This window comes from Paroedura picta, chromosome 11 (assembly GCF_049243985.1).
Source record: "Paroedura picta isolate Pp20150507F chromosome 11, Ppicta_v3.0, whole genome shotgun sequence".
Taxonomy (NCBI): Eukaryota; Metazoa; Chordata; class Lepidosauria; order Squamata; family Gekkonidae; genus Paroedura; species Paroedura picta.
The window spans coordinates 66,879,086-66,895,410 of record NC_135379.1 but is presented as its reverse complement, the minus strand read 5'-3'; the positions used below and the strand labels follow the sequence as shown (position 1 = coordinate 66,895,410).

General features: G+C 46.0%; 1 protein-coding gene across 4 annotated transcripts in view; it reads right to left on the bottom strand.

Annotated features, from left to right (window-relative positions):
* ZPBP (zona pellucida binding protein) overlaps positions 1-16,325 on the bottom strand; it is an 81,013-nt gene that overhangs the window by 36,686 nt on the left and 28,002 nt on the right. For all 4 annotated transcript variants that reach the window (XM_077303049.1, XM_077303048.1, XM_077303046.1 and 1 more), the window contains one exon: positions 8,814-8,991. In XM_077303049.1, the coding sequence (XP_077159164.1) occupies positions 8,814-8,991 (178 nt within the window). The remainder of the gene's footprint in view (positions 1-8,813; positions 8,992-16,325) is intronic.

Below are 16,325 nucleotides of genomic sequence, written 5' to 3'. Positions count from 1 at the left end.
AAAATGAAATATTAAAACATTAAGACTTTAAAGTTTTAATTGCAACCTGCTTTAGTAACTTCATGGGGAAAGTATGCTTTGTTGAGAGATGTAATGGCAGTCGAAAGTGCTACCAAGTTTGCAGCAGATTTCTGCAGGTCAGGACTCAAGCACATTCCATTCAAAGATTTCAGGTAGCACAGCTGGAGAAAATCCAGGCCTGAGACTCCGAAGAGCTGCTATCCATCCATCCCAGCAGATAAGCTAACTGCCCGGTAAAAATTGTGGTGACTTAACATGGCAGTTTCTTCTCTCAACTCGCTATATATTATCAAACACTCTAATTTCCTACACAGGGTTACCATGGGAATATCTCCCCATGACCAATCATTTCTGAAGCAAGTCTGGAGAACCTTCCTGCCCACTTGCCTCTCCCTCCTAGGCATGGTTCAAAATGTCCGCTTTCTCACCCCATGAAGCCCACCATTTCATCGTGATTGCAAACCAGGCTTTGTTCTGTTCTTCCCAAACCAGTATTCCAAAGCATGGTTGAATCCTGATGGAGAAGCATGGTTTGTGCTTTGAACAAAACAATAAACTATGATCTGATGCTGAAACAAAAAATCTTTCATTTTTGAGCCATGTGTGAGGGAAGAAGGGAGGTGATGGGAGAGAGGATTCTCTAGTCTGAAAAATTACAGTGCACCCTTAGATATGAATTGTGGCATTCTTAGTAGAGTGGAAAGTAAGACCTCGTCCAACAATGTGGTAAAGCAGCCTGAAGTATTGCCCCTGAGGAATCCTGCGCTCTCAAGCTTGTGCACCAAATGCTGTTCATCCAGCTGGATTTCTGGAGTAGGGCAGTGCGTAATGTGTTTCTCATCAACAGAAAAAACATTTGGCATTGTAACCTTTTTCTCTGTGGGTCCCTTGCTCTCAAAAGTGAACAGCAGACCACCTGAATCTAGAAGAGTTATACACCACAAATGAAAACAGGACCCAGACACAAGCCCCATATTCAGAGGGTTTTCTTCTCTTAAGATATTTAGGGAAAATATACTCATATTTGTACTGAATGTTTTTAGCTCCACCTAATGGTCAAAAATACTAGCAAGCCAGGCAGTTCCATAGTCCCCCATCTTTCATGGCCATCCCTTAGAAAACAGGAATTGTAAGAAAGAGTTCTTATAATCTCACCAGAGATCCTAACCTTACCATAATAGCCAAATCACATAGGACAGGGTTTTAATCCAAGGGGGGAGGGGAAAGACACATCTTGTTTGGCCAGCCCAAATGTCCACAGCCAGGGCAAAGGTGAGGCTGAGGTTCTTACAGGTCATACAAGACTGCTGGCGGACCTTTAAACTAGTTGTGGGGCTGTCTACACCCACTGTCAAAACACTCCCACCACCTAGGCCTTGCTCTGAAATTGCAGGCTTGCTTGAGGCTTTAAAACTTTTCTACACTTTCTGCTAATGTCTGGAGTGAGAGACAAAAACAGCATCCTCACAACCATTCCCAAGCAAAGCCACATGCTGGGGGAACGATGCTGGAATGCGGTTCACAAAGGTGAGTCCTTCAATATACTATCTGTCCTTCAATATACTAGAACGGCTGCAGAGCCAGACTGTGTAGGAACCCCAACTTCTCTCACCGGCTTCCACTCCCTTCTTGGACTGTAACACCCAGAGTCCACACCAAAACACGGAAGATCAGCTAGAGCCAGACTGGAGCCCGTATAGCCAAACAAAAGCCTTGCTTGTGTGCAAAGCCTAATTCACAGGCAAGAAAGAGAGGGACGCTGAAGTGACCTGGCAATTTTTGAGGTTGATGCTGAGAAAGTAAATTGATGTTCCTTCACACACTCAGCATCCCACGTCACAACTTCTTTTTAAAGACATGAACTCCCTTGCTGCTCTTTCCACCTAATGAATGTAAGCATCCCCCAAATATTCTGACTCATATATTTTATGGGCTCCTGAGGGATATTGTTTCACACCTCACAAACCTTCTAGTGAACTAAACCCATTCATCTGTTCTTCTATCGTTGACGTTTCCAATTCGTTTCTGGGATATATTATATGAGACAAGGTAATTATATTTTTCCATTTGCAGCCACAACACGAAGAAGTGACTTTAATGCTCTCTGGGAATAAGGACTCCTGCCTCAATGGGCTGGACTAGACCTAGATGCAACACCTATACCTAGAGAGCCTTGTGACACTGACACTTTGCTCACAGAATAACCCTTGGAATATGAAGGTTTTAAGCATCGATTCAGATACAAGTCCTGCCAGCAGCCCCACCCTCAGCACAGACAGTGGCATTCATGGGTTTATAACAAGTTTCAGGTAACCCCAGGCAATTATTATGCAAACAGCAATTCTATTATTTCATATCCATCCCCTCCTGAACAAATCTAGCTGACCTACCAAGTACAGTGACTTCTTCTCTTAGAAAGGGACTGTCAAGTTTCTTTTAGGTCTTCCAGTGAAACTTTCAATCACCCCCCCCCCAACTTATACAACAAATGGGTCCCATAACAGAGATAGGTGGCATCTTGATGATGTTAGAACAAGACAGCCTTAAAGGCAGTAATTAGGACCAACAGATCGAAGTCACAGAATCATAGAATCATAGAATTGGAAGAGGCCATACAGGCCATCTAGTCCAACACCCTGCTCAATGCAGAATCAGCCCAAACCATCCTAAAGCATCCAAGAAAAGTGTGTATCCAACCTTTGCTTGAAGACTGCCAGTGAGGGGGAGCTCACCACCTCCTTAGGCAGCCTAATCCACTGCTGAACTCGCCTGATTGTGAAAAACGTTTTCCTGATATCTAGCCTATATTGTTGTACTTATAATTTTAACCCATTACTGCGCGTCCTTTCCTCTGCAGCAAACAGAAATAGCATCCTGCGCTCCTCTAAGTGACAACCTTTCAAATACTTAAAGAGGGCTATCATGTCCCCTCTCAACCTCCTTTTCTCCAGGCTGAACTTTCCCAGGTCCCTCAACCTATCTTCATAGGGCTTGGTCCCTCGTCGCTCTCCTCTGTACCCTTTCAATATTATCTGCGTAATTCTTGAAGTAAGGCCTCCAGAACTGCACACAGTACTCCAGGTGTGGTCTGACCGTATACAATGGCATTATGACATCTTGTGATTTTGATTTGATGCCCCTGTTGATACAGCCCAAAATGGCATTTGCCTTTTTTACTGCTGCATCACACTGCCTGCTCATGTTTAGCTTACAATCCACAAGTACCCCAAGGTTCACACACAGAGTTACCTAGAAGCGTATCCCCCATCCAGTAGGCATGCTTTTCATTTTTCTGACCCAGATGCAGAACTTTACACTTATCTTTATTAAATTGCATCTTGTTCTCATTCGCCCATTTTTCCATTGATCTCGTTGAACTCTGTCTCTATCTTCTGGAGTATATGCCAGTCCTCCCAATTTAGTGTCATCTGCAAACTTGATGAATAGTCCCTCCACCTCCTCATCTAGATCATTAATAAATATGTTAAAAAGTACCGGACCGAGCACCGAGCCCTGAGGTACCCTGCTATTCCCCTCCAGTCTGATGAAAGACCACTGACAACAACTCTTTTAATGCGGTTCTCTAACTAATTCCCTATCCACCTAACTATCTGAAAATCCAGATTGCAGTCCTTCAATTTATCCATCAGAACAACATGGGGAACCTTATCAAAAGCTTTACTAAAAATCCAAGTAAACGAAATCAACTGACTTTCCACAATCTAGCAAACCTGTTACTTGGTCAAAAAAGGAAACCAGGTTGGTCTGACAGGACCTGTTGGAGACGAATCCATGCTGACTTCCTTGGATCACCAAATTGTCCTCCAGCTGTTTGCAGATCGCTCCCTTTAATATCTGCTCCATTATCTTCCCCACAACACAGGTCAGACTCGCTGGTCTGTAGTTTCCCGGGTCACCCTTCCTCCCTTTTTTGAAGATCAGAATAACGTTTGCCCTCTTCCAGTCCTCCGGGACATTTCCAGTCCTTAAAGAGGTCCCGAAAATGATAGACAAGGGTTGTGCAGGTTGTCCGGAAAGTTCTTTGAGCACTCTCGGGTGCATTTCAGGGGATTTGAACTCATCCAGTGCAGCTAAATGCTTCTCGACAACCTCTCTATCCATGTTAACTTGCCACCCAGACACTATCCCTTGGCTACGGCCATCTCTAGATGTGCCTAAACACTTTGACCTGTGGGCAAAAACAGATGTAAAATAGGAGCTCATGACACTCATCATGTCTCTGAGTTTATTAAAGTTTGCCTTACAAAAATCCAATATTCACGCCTGGGTACAAGCTTCCTTACCCCCTAATCTCAAAAGGAATTCTATGAGGACATGGTCAATTCCCCCTAGGGTCCCCACCTCCTTCACCTCATCCACCAACTCTTGCCTGTTGGTTAGTGTTAAGTCCAGTACGGCTGAACCTCTTGTGGGTTCATCTACCATTTGATAAATTAAATTGTCAGCCAGGCAGGTCAGAAACTTGCATGACTGAGGACGCTTCACAGACTTTGTTTCCCAGCACACATCTGAGAAATTGAAGTCGACCATGATTACAAGGTCTTGGCGCTTGGATATTTTCCCAAGCTGCTCACAAAGTGCAGCATCCACATCCTCTCGTTGGTCAGGCGGTCGCTAGGAGACACCAACCACCACACTGTTTGTTTTCCCCTCGCTTATTTTCACCCAGATGCTTTCCTATATAGATAGAATCATAGAGTTGGAAGCAGCCATACAGGCCATCTAGTCCAACCCCCTGCTCAACGCAGGATCAGCCCAAAGGATCCTAAAGCATCAAAGAAAAGTGGGTATTCAACCTTTGCCTGAAGACTGCCAGTAAGTTGGAGCTCACCACTTCCTTAGGTAGCCTAGTCCACTGAACTACTATTACTGTGAAAAACGTTTTCTTGATATCTAGCCTATATCGTTGAACTTGTTGTTTAAACCCATTACTGCGCGTCCTTTCCTATGCAGCCAATGGGAACAACATACTGCCCTCCTCCAAAGGGCAAACTTTCATATACTTAAAGAGGGCTATCATGTCCCCTCTCAACCTCCTTTTCTTCAGGCTGAACATTCTCAAGTGCCTCAACCGATCTTCATAGGGCTTGGTCCCTTGGCCCCAGATCATCCTCGTCGCTCTCCTCTGTACCCTTTCAATGTTTTATACGTCCTTCTTGAAGTGCGGCCTCCAGAACTGCACACAGTACTCCAAGTGTGGTCTGACCAGTGCCGTATACAATGGGACTATGACATCTTGTGATGTTGATGTGATGCCCCTGTTGATACCCAAAATGGCATTTGCCTTTTTTACCGCTGCATCACACTGCCTTGCTCATGTTTAATTTACAATACACAAGTACCCCACAGTCTCGTTCACACACAGTGTTACCTAGAAGCGTATCCCCCATCCAGTAGGCATGCTTTTCATTTTTCTGACCCAGATGTAGAACTTTACACTTATCTTTATTAAATTGCATCTTGTTCTCATTTGCCCATTTTTCCATTGTGTTCAGATCTTGTTGAACTCTGTCTCTATCTTCTGGAGTATTTGCCAGTCCTCCCAATTTGGTGTTGTCTGCAAACTTGATGAGTAGTCCTCCACCCCCTCATCTAGATCTAGATCATTAATAAATATGTTAAAATGTACCAGGCTGAGCACCGAGCCCTGAGGTACCCTGCTACTCACCTCCCTCCAGTCTGATGAAACACCACTTGAGTGCAGTTCTCTAACCAATTCCCTATCCACCTATCTGAAAATCGAGATTGCAGTCCTTCAATTTATCCATCAGAACATCATGGGGAACCTTATGAAAAGCTTTACTAAAATCCAAGTAAACGACATCAACCGAATTTCCACGATCCAGCAAACCTGTCACTTGGTCAAAAAAGGAAACCAGGTTGGTCTGACAGGACCTTTTGGAGACAAATTCCTGCTGACTTCCTTGGATCACCAAATTGTCCTCCAGATGTTTGCAGATCGCTCCCTTTAATATCTGCTGCATTATCTTCCCCACAACAGAGGTCAGACTCACTGGTCTGTAGTTTCCTGGGTCATCCTTCCTCCCTTTTGTCAAGATCGGAATAATGTTTGCTCTCTTCCAGTCCTCCGGGACATTTCCAGTCCTTAAAGAGGTTCCGAAGATGATGGACAAGGGTTGTGCAGGTTCTCTGGAAAGCTTTTTGAGCACTCTCAGGGGCATTTCATCCGGACCAGGGGATTTGAACTCATCCAGTGCAGCTAAATGCCTCTCGACAACCTCTCTATCCATGTTAACCTGCCACACAGACACTATCCTTTGGCTACGGCCATCTCTAGATGTGCCTAAACCCTTTGACCTGTGGGAAAAAACAGATGTAAAATAGGCACTAATCCTTTCTGCTTTCTCTGCATCCTCTGTTAGAGTTTGTCCATCCGCACCCAACAGTGGGCCTATTGCCTCCTTTACTTTACGTTTGCTCCTCACATAACTGAAAAATCTTTTCTTGTTACAGTGGGTTTTCCTGGCCAATCTTAGCTCCTGGCCAATCTTAGTTCCTCTTGCAGTTCTCTGTTCATCCAAATAGGCTTCTTAAAGCTCTTGTAGTGTTTTCGTCTTTCTGGGATAGTCATGGATTGAGCATGCAATAGCTCTTGTTTGAGTAGCGCCCACCCTTCACATGCTCCCTTCCCTTCAAGCATTCTCGTCCATGGTATGACACTCATCATGTCTCTGAGTTTATTAAAGTTTGCCCTATGAAAATCCAACATCCGCATCTGGCTACAAGCTTTCTTGCCTCCCCATCTCGAAAGGAATTCTATGAGGACATGGTCACTTTCCCCTAGGATCCCCACCTCCTTCACCTTATCCACCAACTCTTGTCTGTTGGTCAGTATTAAGTCCAGTATGGCTGAACCTCTTGTGGGTTCATTTACCATTTGATAAATGAAATTGTCAGCCAGGCAGGTCAGAAAGTTGCATGATTGAGGACACTTTGCAGAGTTTGTTTCCCAGCACACATCTGGAAAATTGAAGTCACCCATGATGACAAGGTCCTGCCGTTTGGATATTTTCTCAAGCTGCTCACAAAGTGCAGCATCCACATCCTCTCGTTGGTCAGGCAGTCGGTAGCAGACATCAACCACCACACTGTTTGTTTTCCCCTTGCTTATTTTCACCCAGATGCTTTCCACTGTAGATATGCTCTCCTTCACTAGAATTTCCTGACAGGTAAGCCCTTTCCTCACATACAGTGCCACTCCTCCACCTCTTTGATCTATTCTGTTTTTTCTGAACATATCCATCCACCATTACATTCCAGTCATGAGAATCATTCCACCAAGTTTTTGTGATACCTACTAGATCATACCTTTCCATCAGCATGAGAAGTTCCAGTTCTTCCTTCTTATTGCCCATGCTTCGGGCGTTAGTATAAAGCAGTGGTGCCCAACCTGCAGGCTGCGGCCCGGTGCCGGGCTGCGGTTCCCTCTCCCCGCCCCCCCCCCGCAGTAAGAAACTTCCCCGGCTGCAAGTTTGCGGCCCGGGAAGCTTCTTGCTGTGGGAGGGGGGGAGAGGGAATCAGGGCCTCGCATGCGTGATGCGCGGGCGGGGCAGTTGCCCTGCCGGTCCCCAGCTTAAAAAAGGTTGGGGACCACTGGTATAAAGGCATCTGAATCCTTTTACTTTTGGTTCCCTATGAGCTGGCCTTGCCGGTTGGGCTGCCCCCAATCTTTCTCCTTCCTTACACTCCCTATGTTGATCGTCTCCTTCCCCTTATGGCTTCAGTTTAAATCTCTCCTGATGAACCTAGGTTACTGCCAAACACATTCTTCCCCAGTTTCGATAAGTGCAGTCCATCAGGTGCTAGTAGGCCTTCCTCAAGAAAGCCTATCCCATGGTCCCAGAAACCAAATCTCTCCTGCCGGCACCAATTACGCAGCCACTGATTCACCTCCATTATTTCCCTCTCCCGACGCATTCCTCTTCCCTTGACAGGCAAGATCGAAGAGAATACCACTTGTGCCCCATTTGCTTGAGCTTCCTCCCTAGATCTTGATAGTCTGTTTTAATAGGAGCGATGGTATTCATGGACATGTCATTCATCACAGAAGATAATCTGCATGCTTCACAGAATTAGCATAGCTTGTTTGTACACTGTAGCCCAACCGTGGCTCTCCAAGGGTCCATGGTAATTGTTGCCATGGACATCTGAAGAACCACAGTTTGGCCATCCCTGAGGTAGAGATGTCTTGGGTTGCAAACAAATGAGCCTTCCATCTGTCAAAGATCCAAGTACAGTAGAACCCACCAACAGTTCAGAAATAATACTGGACTCTTAAAACAATGGCACTGCCAAAGAATAAATACAATTCAAAAACATAACATAGACAAAACCTTTACTGTTTTACTGCAACTCTGTGATTTTAGCCTCATATTTGCATTTATAACCATTGGAAACATTACTAACCAAACTAGTAACCAACCAAAATGTGCGCTGGTGTCAATGAAATGGCCCAAATACAAAGCAGGCTGCTTGACAGATCCAGGTCTCCTGTGGAACTGGTCTCATAACCAGAGGGCTACCAGTCAAGCTAGCACAGCATACCCATCAACCACCTCTTTCAACATAGCCAAGATGATACTTGCCAGTTCCTAGCATGTGCAAGAAGCTCAATAAGCCACACTGGTCTATTACAATCACAGAACAAGACTATATAAATATTGGTCACATTGACATATAATAGAAAAGGGATTTGGTAGTTTAAAAAAATTAGGCATTAAACCTGAAGGAAGTTCACATTTTCCACCTACCGCAACAATGAGGACAATCTGGATGCTGCAGAGCATTAATCCCATAGCCTGGATAACAGCGGCTAACCCACACCATTTGCAAAGTGCCTTCAATATAGTAGATCTCAGGCAGAGGGGCCGTCCGTTTTCCAAGAACTTCAACTTGTTGACTAAAAAATTTCTCTATTAGGTCTTTTGCCTGAAGTGAACAGAAACATTTTTGTGGGGGAAACATTAGATGCAGCACTTTTCTTTATCTCGTAGTTATAGCAGTACAGAATTAGTCAATACCATTAAGTCTGTGCCAATGATTAGAAAGTAACACATTTAGTGCCATTAAGTCCCTGTAGTCTGAGATAAGAGTAAACTATAATTTGTTAAAAAGGCAGAAATACATTTGTTTTAGTCTTCCTCTGCATCACAAAAGGTCCTGGTAAATAGTCAGCTAATTTTAACTGCAGCATAATACATTTTAACGGAATTATTTCACTCTAGTTTCTAGCATTTTTATGCAAGGTGATGTTATATGATTATTAAATAAATTGGAATTATTTGTGTTTTAATCACTAGTTTTAATGCATTCTTCAAAGGATTACCAAAGGCTTTAATGTTTCTTATAATTTTCAAGCATGTCCAGAGAACGTTCTTCAAGTATTTCTCTTTCCCATCCACAACTCTTTATAAATGCCTTAAACACACAAAAAATCGGCACCTTAGCACCCTCAGAAAACCCGGGGAAACAGTGACCAGCAAGTAAACTGAGTGCTGAACAGAGGAAAATCAATGCAGAACGACTAAGAAAACCTGACAGACAGGAACTTTGAAAGCAAGGGGAAACACTTGTGCATTATAGATCACGGATTCAGGTGGGTTGCCATGTTGGTTTGGAGTCCATAATTATTGTTCAGTTACTTCTGTATCTTGACTCTAATTTGCTCTTCCTGGAAGCACCCTCTACATCCTATACCTATATATAATGGCTGGTGAATTGTTTCAATGTATCTGAAATGTTCAGGCATACAAAAACTTATACCTGGAATAAAACTTTGTTGGCTTGAAAGGTGCCACTTGACTCAATGCTTTGTTCTGTAGAAAACACAGTCATTGATGCAGCTAAACCATAAATCCTGTTTACTATATTGTACATAGACTCAATTATAGGTTGTAACACAGAGCAGTAGATAAAATTATGTATGCATGCTGGTGCCTATGTGAGGGGATGGTTATGACTGCCGCCCCCCATATTACAGGGGATTGGAAAGGTCATAGCCAAGGGCTAGTAGGCCATCCTCAAGAAAGCCTATCCCATAGTCCCAGAAACTAAATCAAGGGCAAAGCCAACAGTATGAAGATGGAATTGCAGGGCAGGGGCAAGATATGCTAATTCCCAAACGCTGAATGTGGCTCTTCCTCCAGCACAGGACCTTCTGGTTATGCTAACGGCATCCCGAAGAGTAGCCTGCAAATGGAAGGCAGTGTCCAGATGAGGCCACTCAATATGCATCCTTTCTTTTCTTCCCTTTCGAAAGCACCTTCGATTAATAGATCTTGAGCAATCACTAAGACTAATCGATTATTTTCTAAAGTAAAGTATAACAGACAAGAATTTAGCAACCAATCTAAACACCGCACGCGGCACCATGGGCACCACGGACTAAATAATTCGCTAAGGGCTTCTGGGGTGGGATCTGTCCGTGATGAGGAAGGGTCCGGATTGGACCCTTCCTGTGGACAGACAATCGGAGGGACCAATCGGCAGGTGTGAAGCGCCTGCCAATTGGTCCCTCCAATTCCCAGCCCCAACAACTGCGAGCCGCTTGCAGTTGCTCCCGACCTGATGCAGCGAGATCTCGCCACATCAGGCCGCTACCCGAGGGAGCCCCCGGCAGCCGCGCACAACGCTGCAGCCGGGGGCTCCCTGCCCGGCGGCCTGACGCGGCGAGAGGCGCTTCGTGCCTCTCGCTGCGTCAGGACGCTGCCCGAGGTAGCCCCTGGCAGTCGTGCGGAGCGCGGCTGCCGGGGGCTCCCTGCCCGGCGGCCTGACATGGCGAGAGGCGCAAAGCACCTCTCGCTGCGCCAGGCCACTGCCAGACGAAGACCCCGGTAGTCGCGCGGAGCGCGGCTGCCGGGGCCTCCCAGCCTCCCCCGCTGCCGCCGCTTAGACACGACGCCACAGGGAGGGAGCCGCTGCGGAGAGCCGTCGCCGCGGGACACACCAAACTGTGAGTGCCTAGCGCCCGTGGTATCCCTTATACAGCGGGCTATATTTCTAGTATGGTTATATTTGGATCACTGTCTAGCATCCAATAGGAAATAACATTCCTTTGAATATTACTGAACAATCAGTGTGATAAGAGGTAAAAATCCACTGATTCCTAAAAAACATCACAGAATTTTATGAGATCAAGTATCAATTTTAACCCAGACCTCAAGGAGAAAGGCAATCCGAATAGGGAATAATTCAAAACCTCCCTTGCAATACTACAGGAGGGTTAGTATTATAATGAGCCTGGGAAAATGAAGAACTGTTAAATAAAAGCATGAATTACTGAGCTTTCATGAGTGACTCCAACGTGAATTCAAAACTCTCCCCTTCCGAATCACATATTTCTCAGTGGAATGCAATGTCCTGACCAAACTGATTCTTCATAATCATCATATAACCAGAATAATAGAATCATAGAATAATATAGTTGGAAGGGATCTCATAGGTCATCTAGTCCAACCCCCAGCAATATGAAGGACACTCACATCCCAATTGCTCATCTACTGTAACCTGCCACCCCTTTGCCTTCACAGAATCAGCCTCTCCGTCAGATGGTTATCTAGCTTCTGTTTAAAAATATCAAAGCTGGAGAACCCACCACCTCCCGAGGAAGCCTGTTCCACTGAGAAACCGCTCTAACTGTCAGGAACATCTTCCGGATGTTTAGATGGAATTTCTTTTGAATTAATTTCATCCCATTCGTTCTGGTCTGTCCCTCTGGGGCAAGAGAGAACAATTCTGCTCCATCCTCCATATGGCACCCTTTTAAATACTCCTCTCTAGGCCAAACATACCCAGCTCCCCCATCCTTTCTTCATATGTCTTGGTCTCCAAACCCCTCACCATCTTTGTTGCCCTCCTCTGGACATGTTCCAATTTGTCAACATCCCTCTTCAACTGGGGTGCCCAAAATTGAACACAGGACTCCAAGTGAGGCGGAACCAGAGCAGAGTAAAGTGGTACCATCACCTCCCGTGATCTGGACATGATACTGTGTTTGATACAGCCTAAAATCCCATTTGCCTTTTTAGCCACTGAGTCACACTGCTGACTCATATTCAATGTATAGTCTACTAAGACTCCTAGATCCTTTTCGCACATGCTACTGCCAAGACATCTTATATTGATGCATTTGGTTTTTCATACCTAAATGCAGAACTTTACATTTGTCCCTATTGAACTTCATTTTATTTAGTTTAGCCCACTTCTCGAGCCTATCAAGATCATCCTGTATTCTGTTGCTGTCTTCAGTTGTGTTTGATACCCCTCCCAGTTTAGTATCATCTGCAAATTTAATAAGTAATCCCTCATCCAAATCATTTATAAATATGTTGAACAACACAGGCCCCAGGACAGATCCTTGGGGTACTCCACTAGTCAACAAGATGTTGAAAAGCGTGGGGGAAAGCACCAAGCCCTGTGGTACTCCACAGGGGAGCCCAAACGAGCTCGATAGCTCATCCCCCAATGCCACCCTCTGGGTCCGGTTTAGGAGGAATGAGTGTATCCAGTGTAATGTTGTGCCCCTTATCCTCGTCCCGGCGAGGCGGCATGCTAGTAGTTCGTGGTCGACCACATCAAACGCGGCCGACAGATATAAAAGTACTAACAGCAGAGCCGCCTCCATCCAGCTGGCGACGGAGATCATCCATCAGGGCGACGAATACTGTCTCCACCCCTAGGCCAGGACGGAAGCCAGACTGGTATGGATTGAGTGCCGAAGTTTCTTCCAGGAATGCCAGGAGCTGGTCCACTGCGGCCCTTTCAACGACCTTTCCTAGGAACGCGGTAGTTGGCCGGGTCCCGCGGATCCAGCGATGTTTTTTTCAGGAGCAGGCATAACACTGCCTCCTTACGCCACTCCGGAAACTCCCCCGACTGGAGGGAGTAGTTAATATCACATAGCTGCTTTACTAAAAATCCAAGTAAACAACATCAACTGAATTTCCTCGATCCAGCAAACCTGTTACTTGGTCAAAAAAGGAAACCAGGTTGGTCTGACAGGACCTGTTGGAGACAAATCCATGCTGACTTCCTTGGATCACCAAATTGTCCTCCAGATATTTGCAGATCGCTCCCTTTAATATCTGCTCCATTATCTTCCCCACAAAAGAGGTCAGACTCACTGTCTGTAGTTTCCTGGGTCATCCCTCCTCCCTTTTTTGAAGATCGGAATAATGTTTGCTCTCTTCCAGACCTCTGGGACATCTCCAGGCCTAAAAGAGGTCCCGAAAATGATGGACAAGGGTTCTGCAAGTTCTCCGGAAAGTTGGGATAGGACGCAGGTTAGGACAGCGAGCCCGCCAGACTCCTGTTCTCCCTGTCCTTCTCTTGACCAACCATAGCGCACCTGGACCATGATGGTTTCTATCCCAATCCCCAAGGAAGTGAATCCCCATCCATATCTGAGAGGAATCCAGGTGGAATGACCCCTCTTACCTACTCACTCACCCTCCTGCACTAATCTACCTTGCCCTCCCTAACCCCCCCGGCCTGCACCTCGCAACTAACCCATCCTCCCCACCCTGACTAACTAGCAGCTGCTGGGTTAAAAAGGGAGGGGCTCAACCCGATCCCGCCACACAGGGGATCTCGGGGTGGGCCTCCAACCCCCTCCTAACCCGCTTCCCCAATCTAACTATCATATCCACCTTTTGATCCCTCCCACTAATCTTCCCTGGCCCTAAGAACCACTGAGCCTCTGGTTCCAAAGGGAAGGATGACCCTCTACTAGAATTGCAGAAATCTTCACACCGATATAAGCATCTCCCGATCCTGGCAGTCCCACTCCTCCCGGTAGAGGGATGCAGAACCGTTCTTCGGTCACCACTAGATGGCACCTAGCGACCTCGGTTCAATGCATGATGGATAGTACTAGGCTGGTAAATCATCTAGTCGGTGGAAAACTCCGCAAATTCCTCCAATACGCCAGCCCAACGGTCTCCACCAGGGTGTCTCCACTTCCATCCTGCCTCTTTCTCCGCCATCAAGATCTTCACAGCTTCCCAGCCCAGGGAAGCTGCCAGCTCTCCAGGCAGCTCCAGAAGGAAAACCCCTTCAGCTGCTTGGATGCTTTAGGATGCTTTGGGCTGATCCTGCGTTGAGCAGGGGGTTGGACTAGATGGACTGTATGGCCCCTTCCAAATCTATAATTCTATGATTCTATCTATATAGGAAATCATCTGGGTGAAAATAAGCGAGGGGAAAACAAACAGTGTGGTGGTTGGTGTCTGCTAGCGACCGCCTGACCAACGAGAGGATGTGGATGCTGCACTTCCTGAGCAGCTTGGGAAAATATCCAAGCACCAGGACCTTGTAATCATGGGCGACTTCAATTTCCCAGATTTGTGCTGGGAAACAAAGTCTGTGAAGCGTCTTCAGTCATGCAACTTTCTGACCTGCCTGGCTGACAATTTCATTTATCAAATGGTAGATGAACCCACAAGAGGTTCAGCCATATTGGACTTAATACTGACCAACAGGCAAGAGTTGGTGGATGGGGTGAAGGAGGTGGGGACCCTAGGGGGAAGTGACCATATCCTCATAGAATTCTTTTTGAGATGAGGGGGCAAGGAAGCTTGTACCCAGACGCAAATATTGGATTTTCCTAGGGCAAACTTTAATAAACTCAGAGACATGTTGAGTGTCATGAGCTCCTATTTTACATCTGTTTTTGCCCACAGGTCAAAGGGTTTAGGCACATCTAGAAATGGCAGTAGCCAAGGAATAGTGTCTGGGTGGCAGGTTGACATGGACAGAGAGGTTGTCGAGAGGCATTTAAGCTGCACTGGATGAGTTCAAATCCCCTGGGTAGGATGAAATGCACCCGAGAGTGCTCAAAGAACTTTCCAGAGAACTTGCAGAACCCTTGTCCATCATCTTCGGGACGTCTTTAAGTACTGGACCTAATGACCTAGATGAGGGGGCGGAAGGACTACTCATCAAGTTTGCAGATGACACCAAATTGGGAGGACTGGCAAATACTCCGGAAGATAGAGACAGAGTTCAATGAGATCTGAACACAATGGAAAAATGGGCAAATGAGAACAAGATGCAATTTAATAAAGATAAGTGTCAAGTTCTGCATCTGGGTTAGAAAAATGAAAAGCATGCCTACTGGATGGGGGATACGCTTCTAGGTAACACTGTGTGTGAACGAGACCTTGGGGTACTTGCGGATTGTAAACTAAACATGAGCAGGCAGTGTGATGCAGCGGTAAAAAAGGCAAATGCCATTTTGGGCTGTATCAACAGTGGCATCACATCAAAATCACAAGATGTCATAAAAGGTAAAGGTAAAGGTATCCCCTGTGCAAGCACCAAGTCATGTCTGACCCTTGGGTGACGCCCTCTAGCGTTTTCATGGCAGATTCAATACGGGGTGGTCAGTGCCTTCCCCAGTCATTACCTTTTACCCCCCAGCAAGCTGGGTACTCATTTTACTGACCTCGGAAGGATGGAAGGCTGAGTCAACCCTGAGCCGGCTGCTGCGATCGAACCAGCCTCATGGGCAGAGCTTTCAGACTGCATAGAATCATAGAATCATAGAGTTGGAAGGGGCCATACAGGCCATCTAGTCCAACCCCCTGCTCAACGCAGGATTAGCCCTAAGCATCCTAAAGCATCCAAGAAAAGTGTGTATCCAACCTTTGCTTGAAGACTTCCAGTGAGGGGGAGCTCACCACCTCCTTAGGCAGCCTATTCCACTGCTGAACTACTCTGACTGTGAAAAACTTTTTCCTGATATCTAGCCTATATCGTTGTATTTGAAGTTTAAACCCATGACTGCTGCCTTACCACTCTGCGCCACAAGAGGCTCTTAGACAAGATGTCATAGTCCCATTGTATACGGCACTGGTCAGACCACACCTGGAGTACTGTGTGCAGTTCTGGAGGCCTCACTTCAAGGACATAGATAAAATTGAAAGGGTACAGAGGAGAGTGACGAATATGATCTGGGGCCAAGGGACCAAGCCCTATGAAAATAGGTTGAGGGACTTGGGAATGTTCAGCCTGGAGAAAAGGAGGTTGAGAGGGGACATGATAGCCCTCTTTAAGTATTTGAAAGGTTGTCACTTGGAGGAGGGCAGGATGCTGTTCCCATTGGCTGCAGAGGAAAGGACACGCAGTAATGGGTTTAAACTACAAGTACAATGATATAGGCTAGATATCAGGAAAAAGTTTTTCACAGTCAGAGTAGTTCAGCAGTGGAATAGGCTGCCTAAGGAGGTGGTGAAGACTGCCTCACTGGCAGTCTTCAAGCAAAG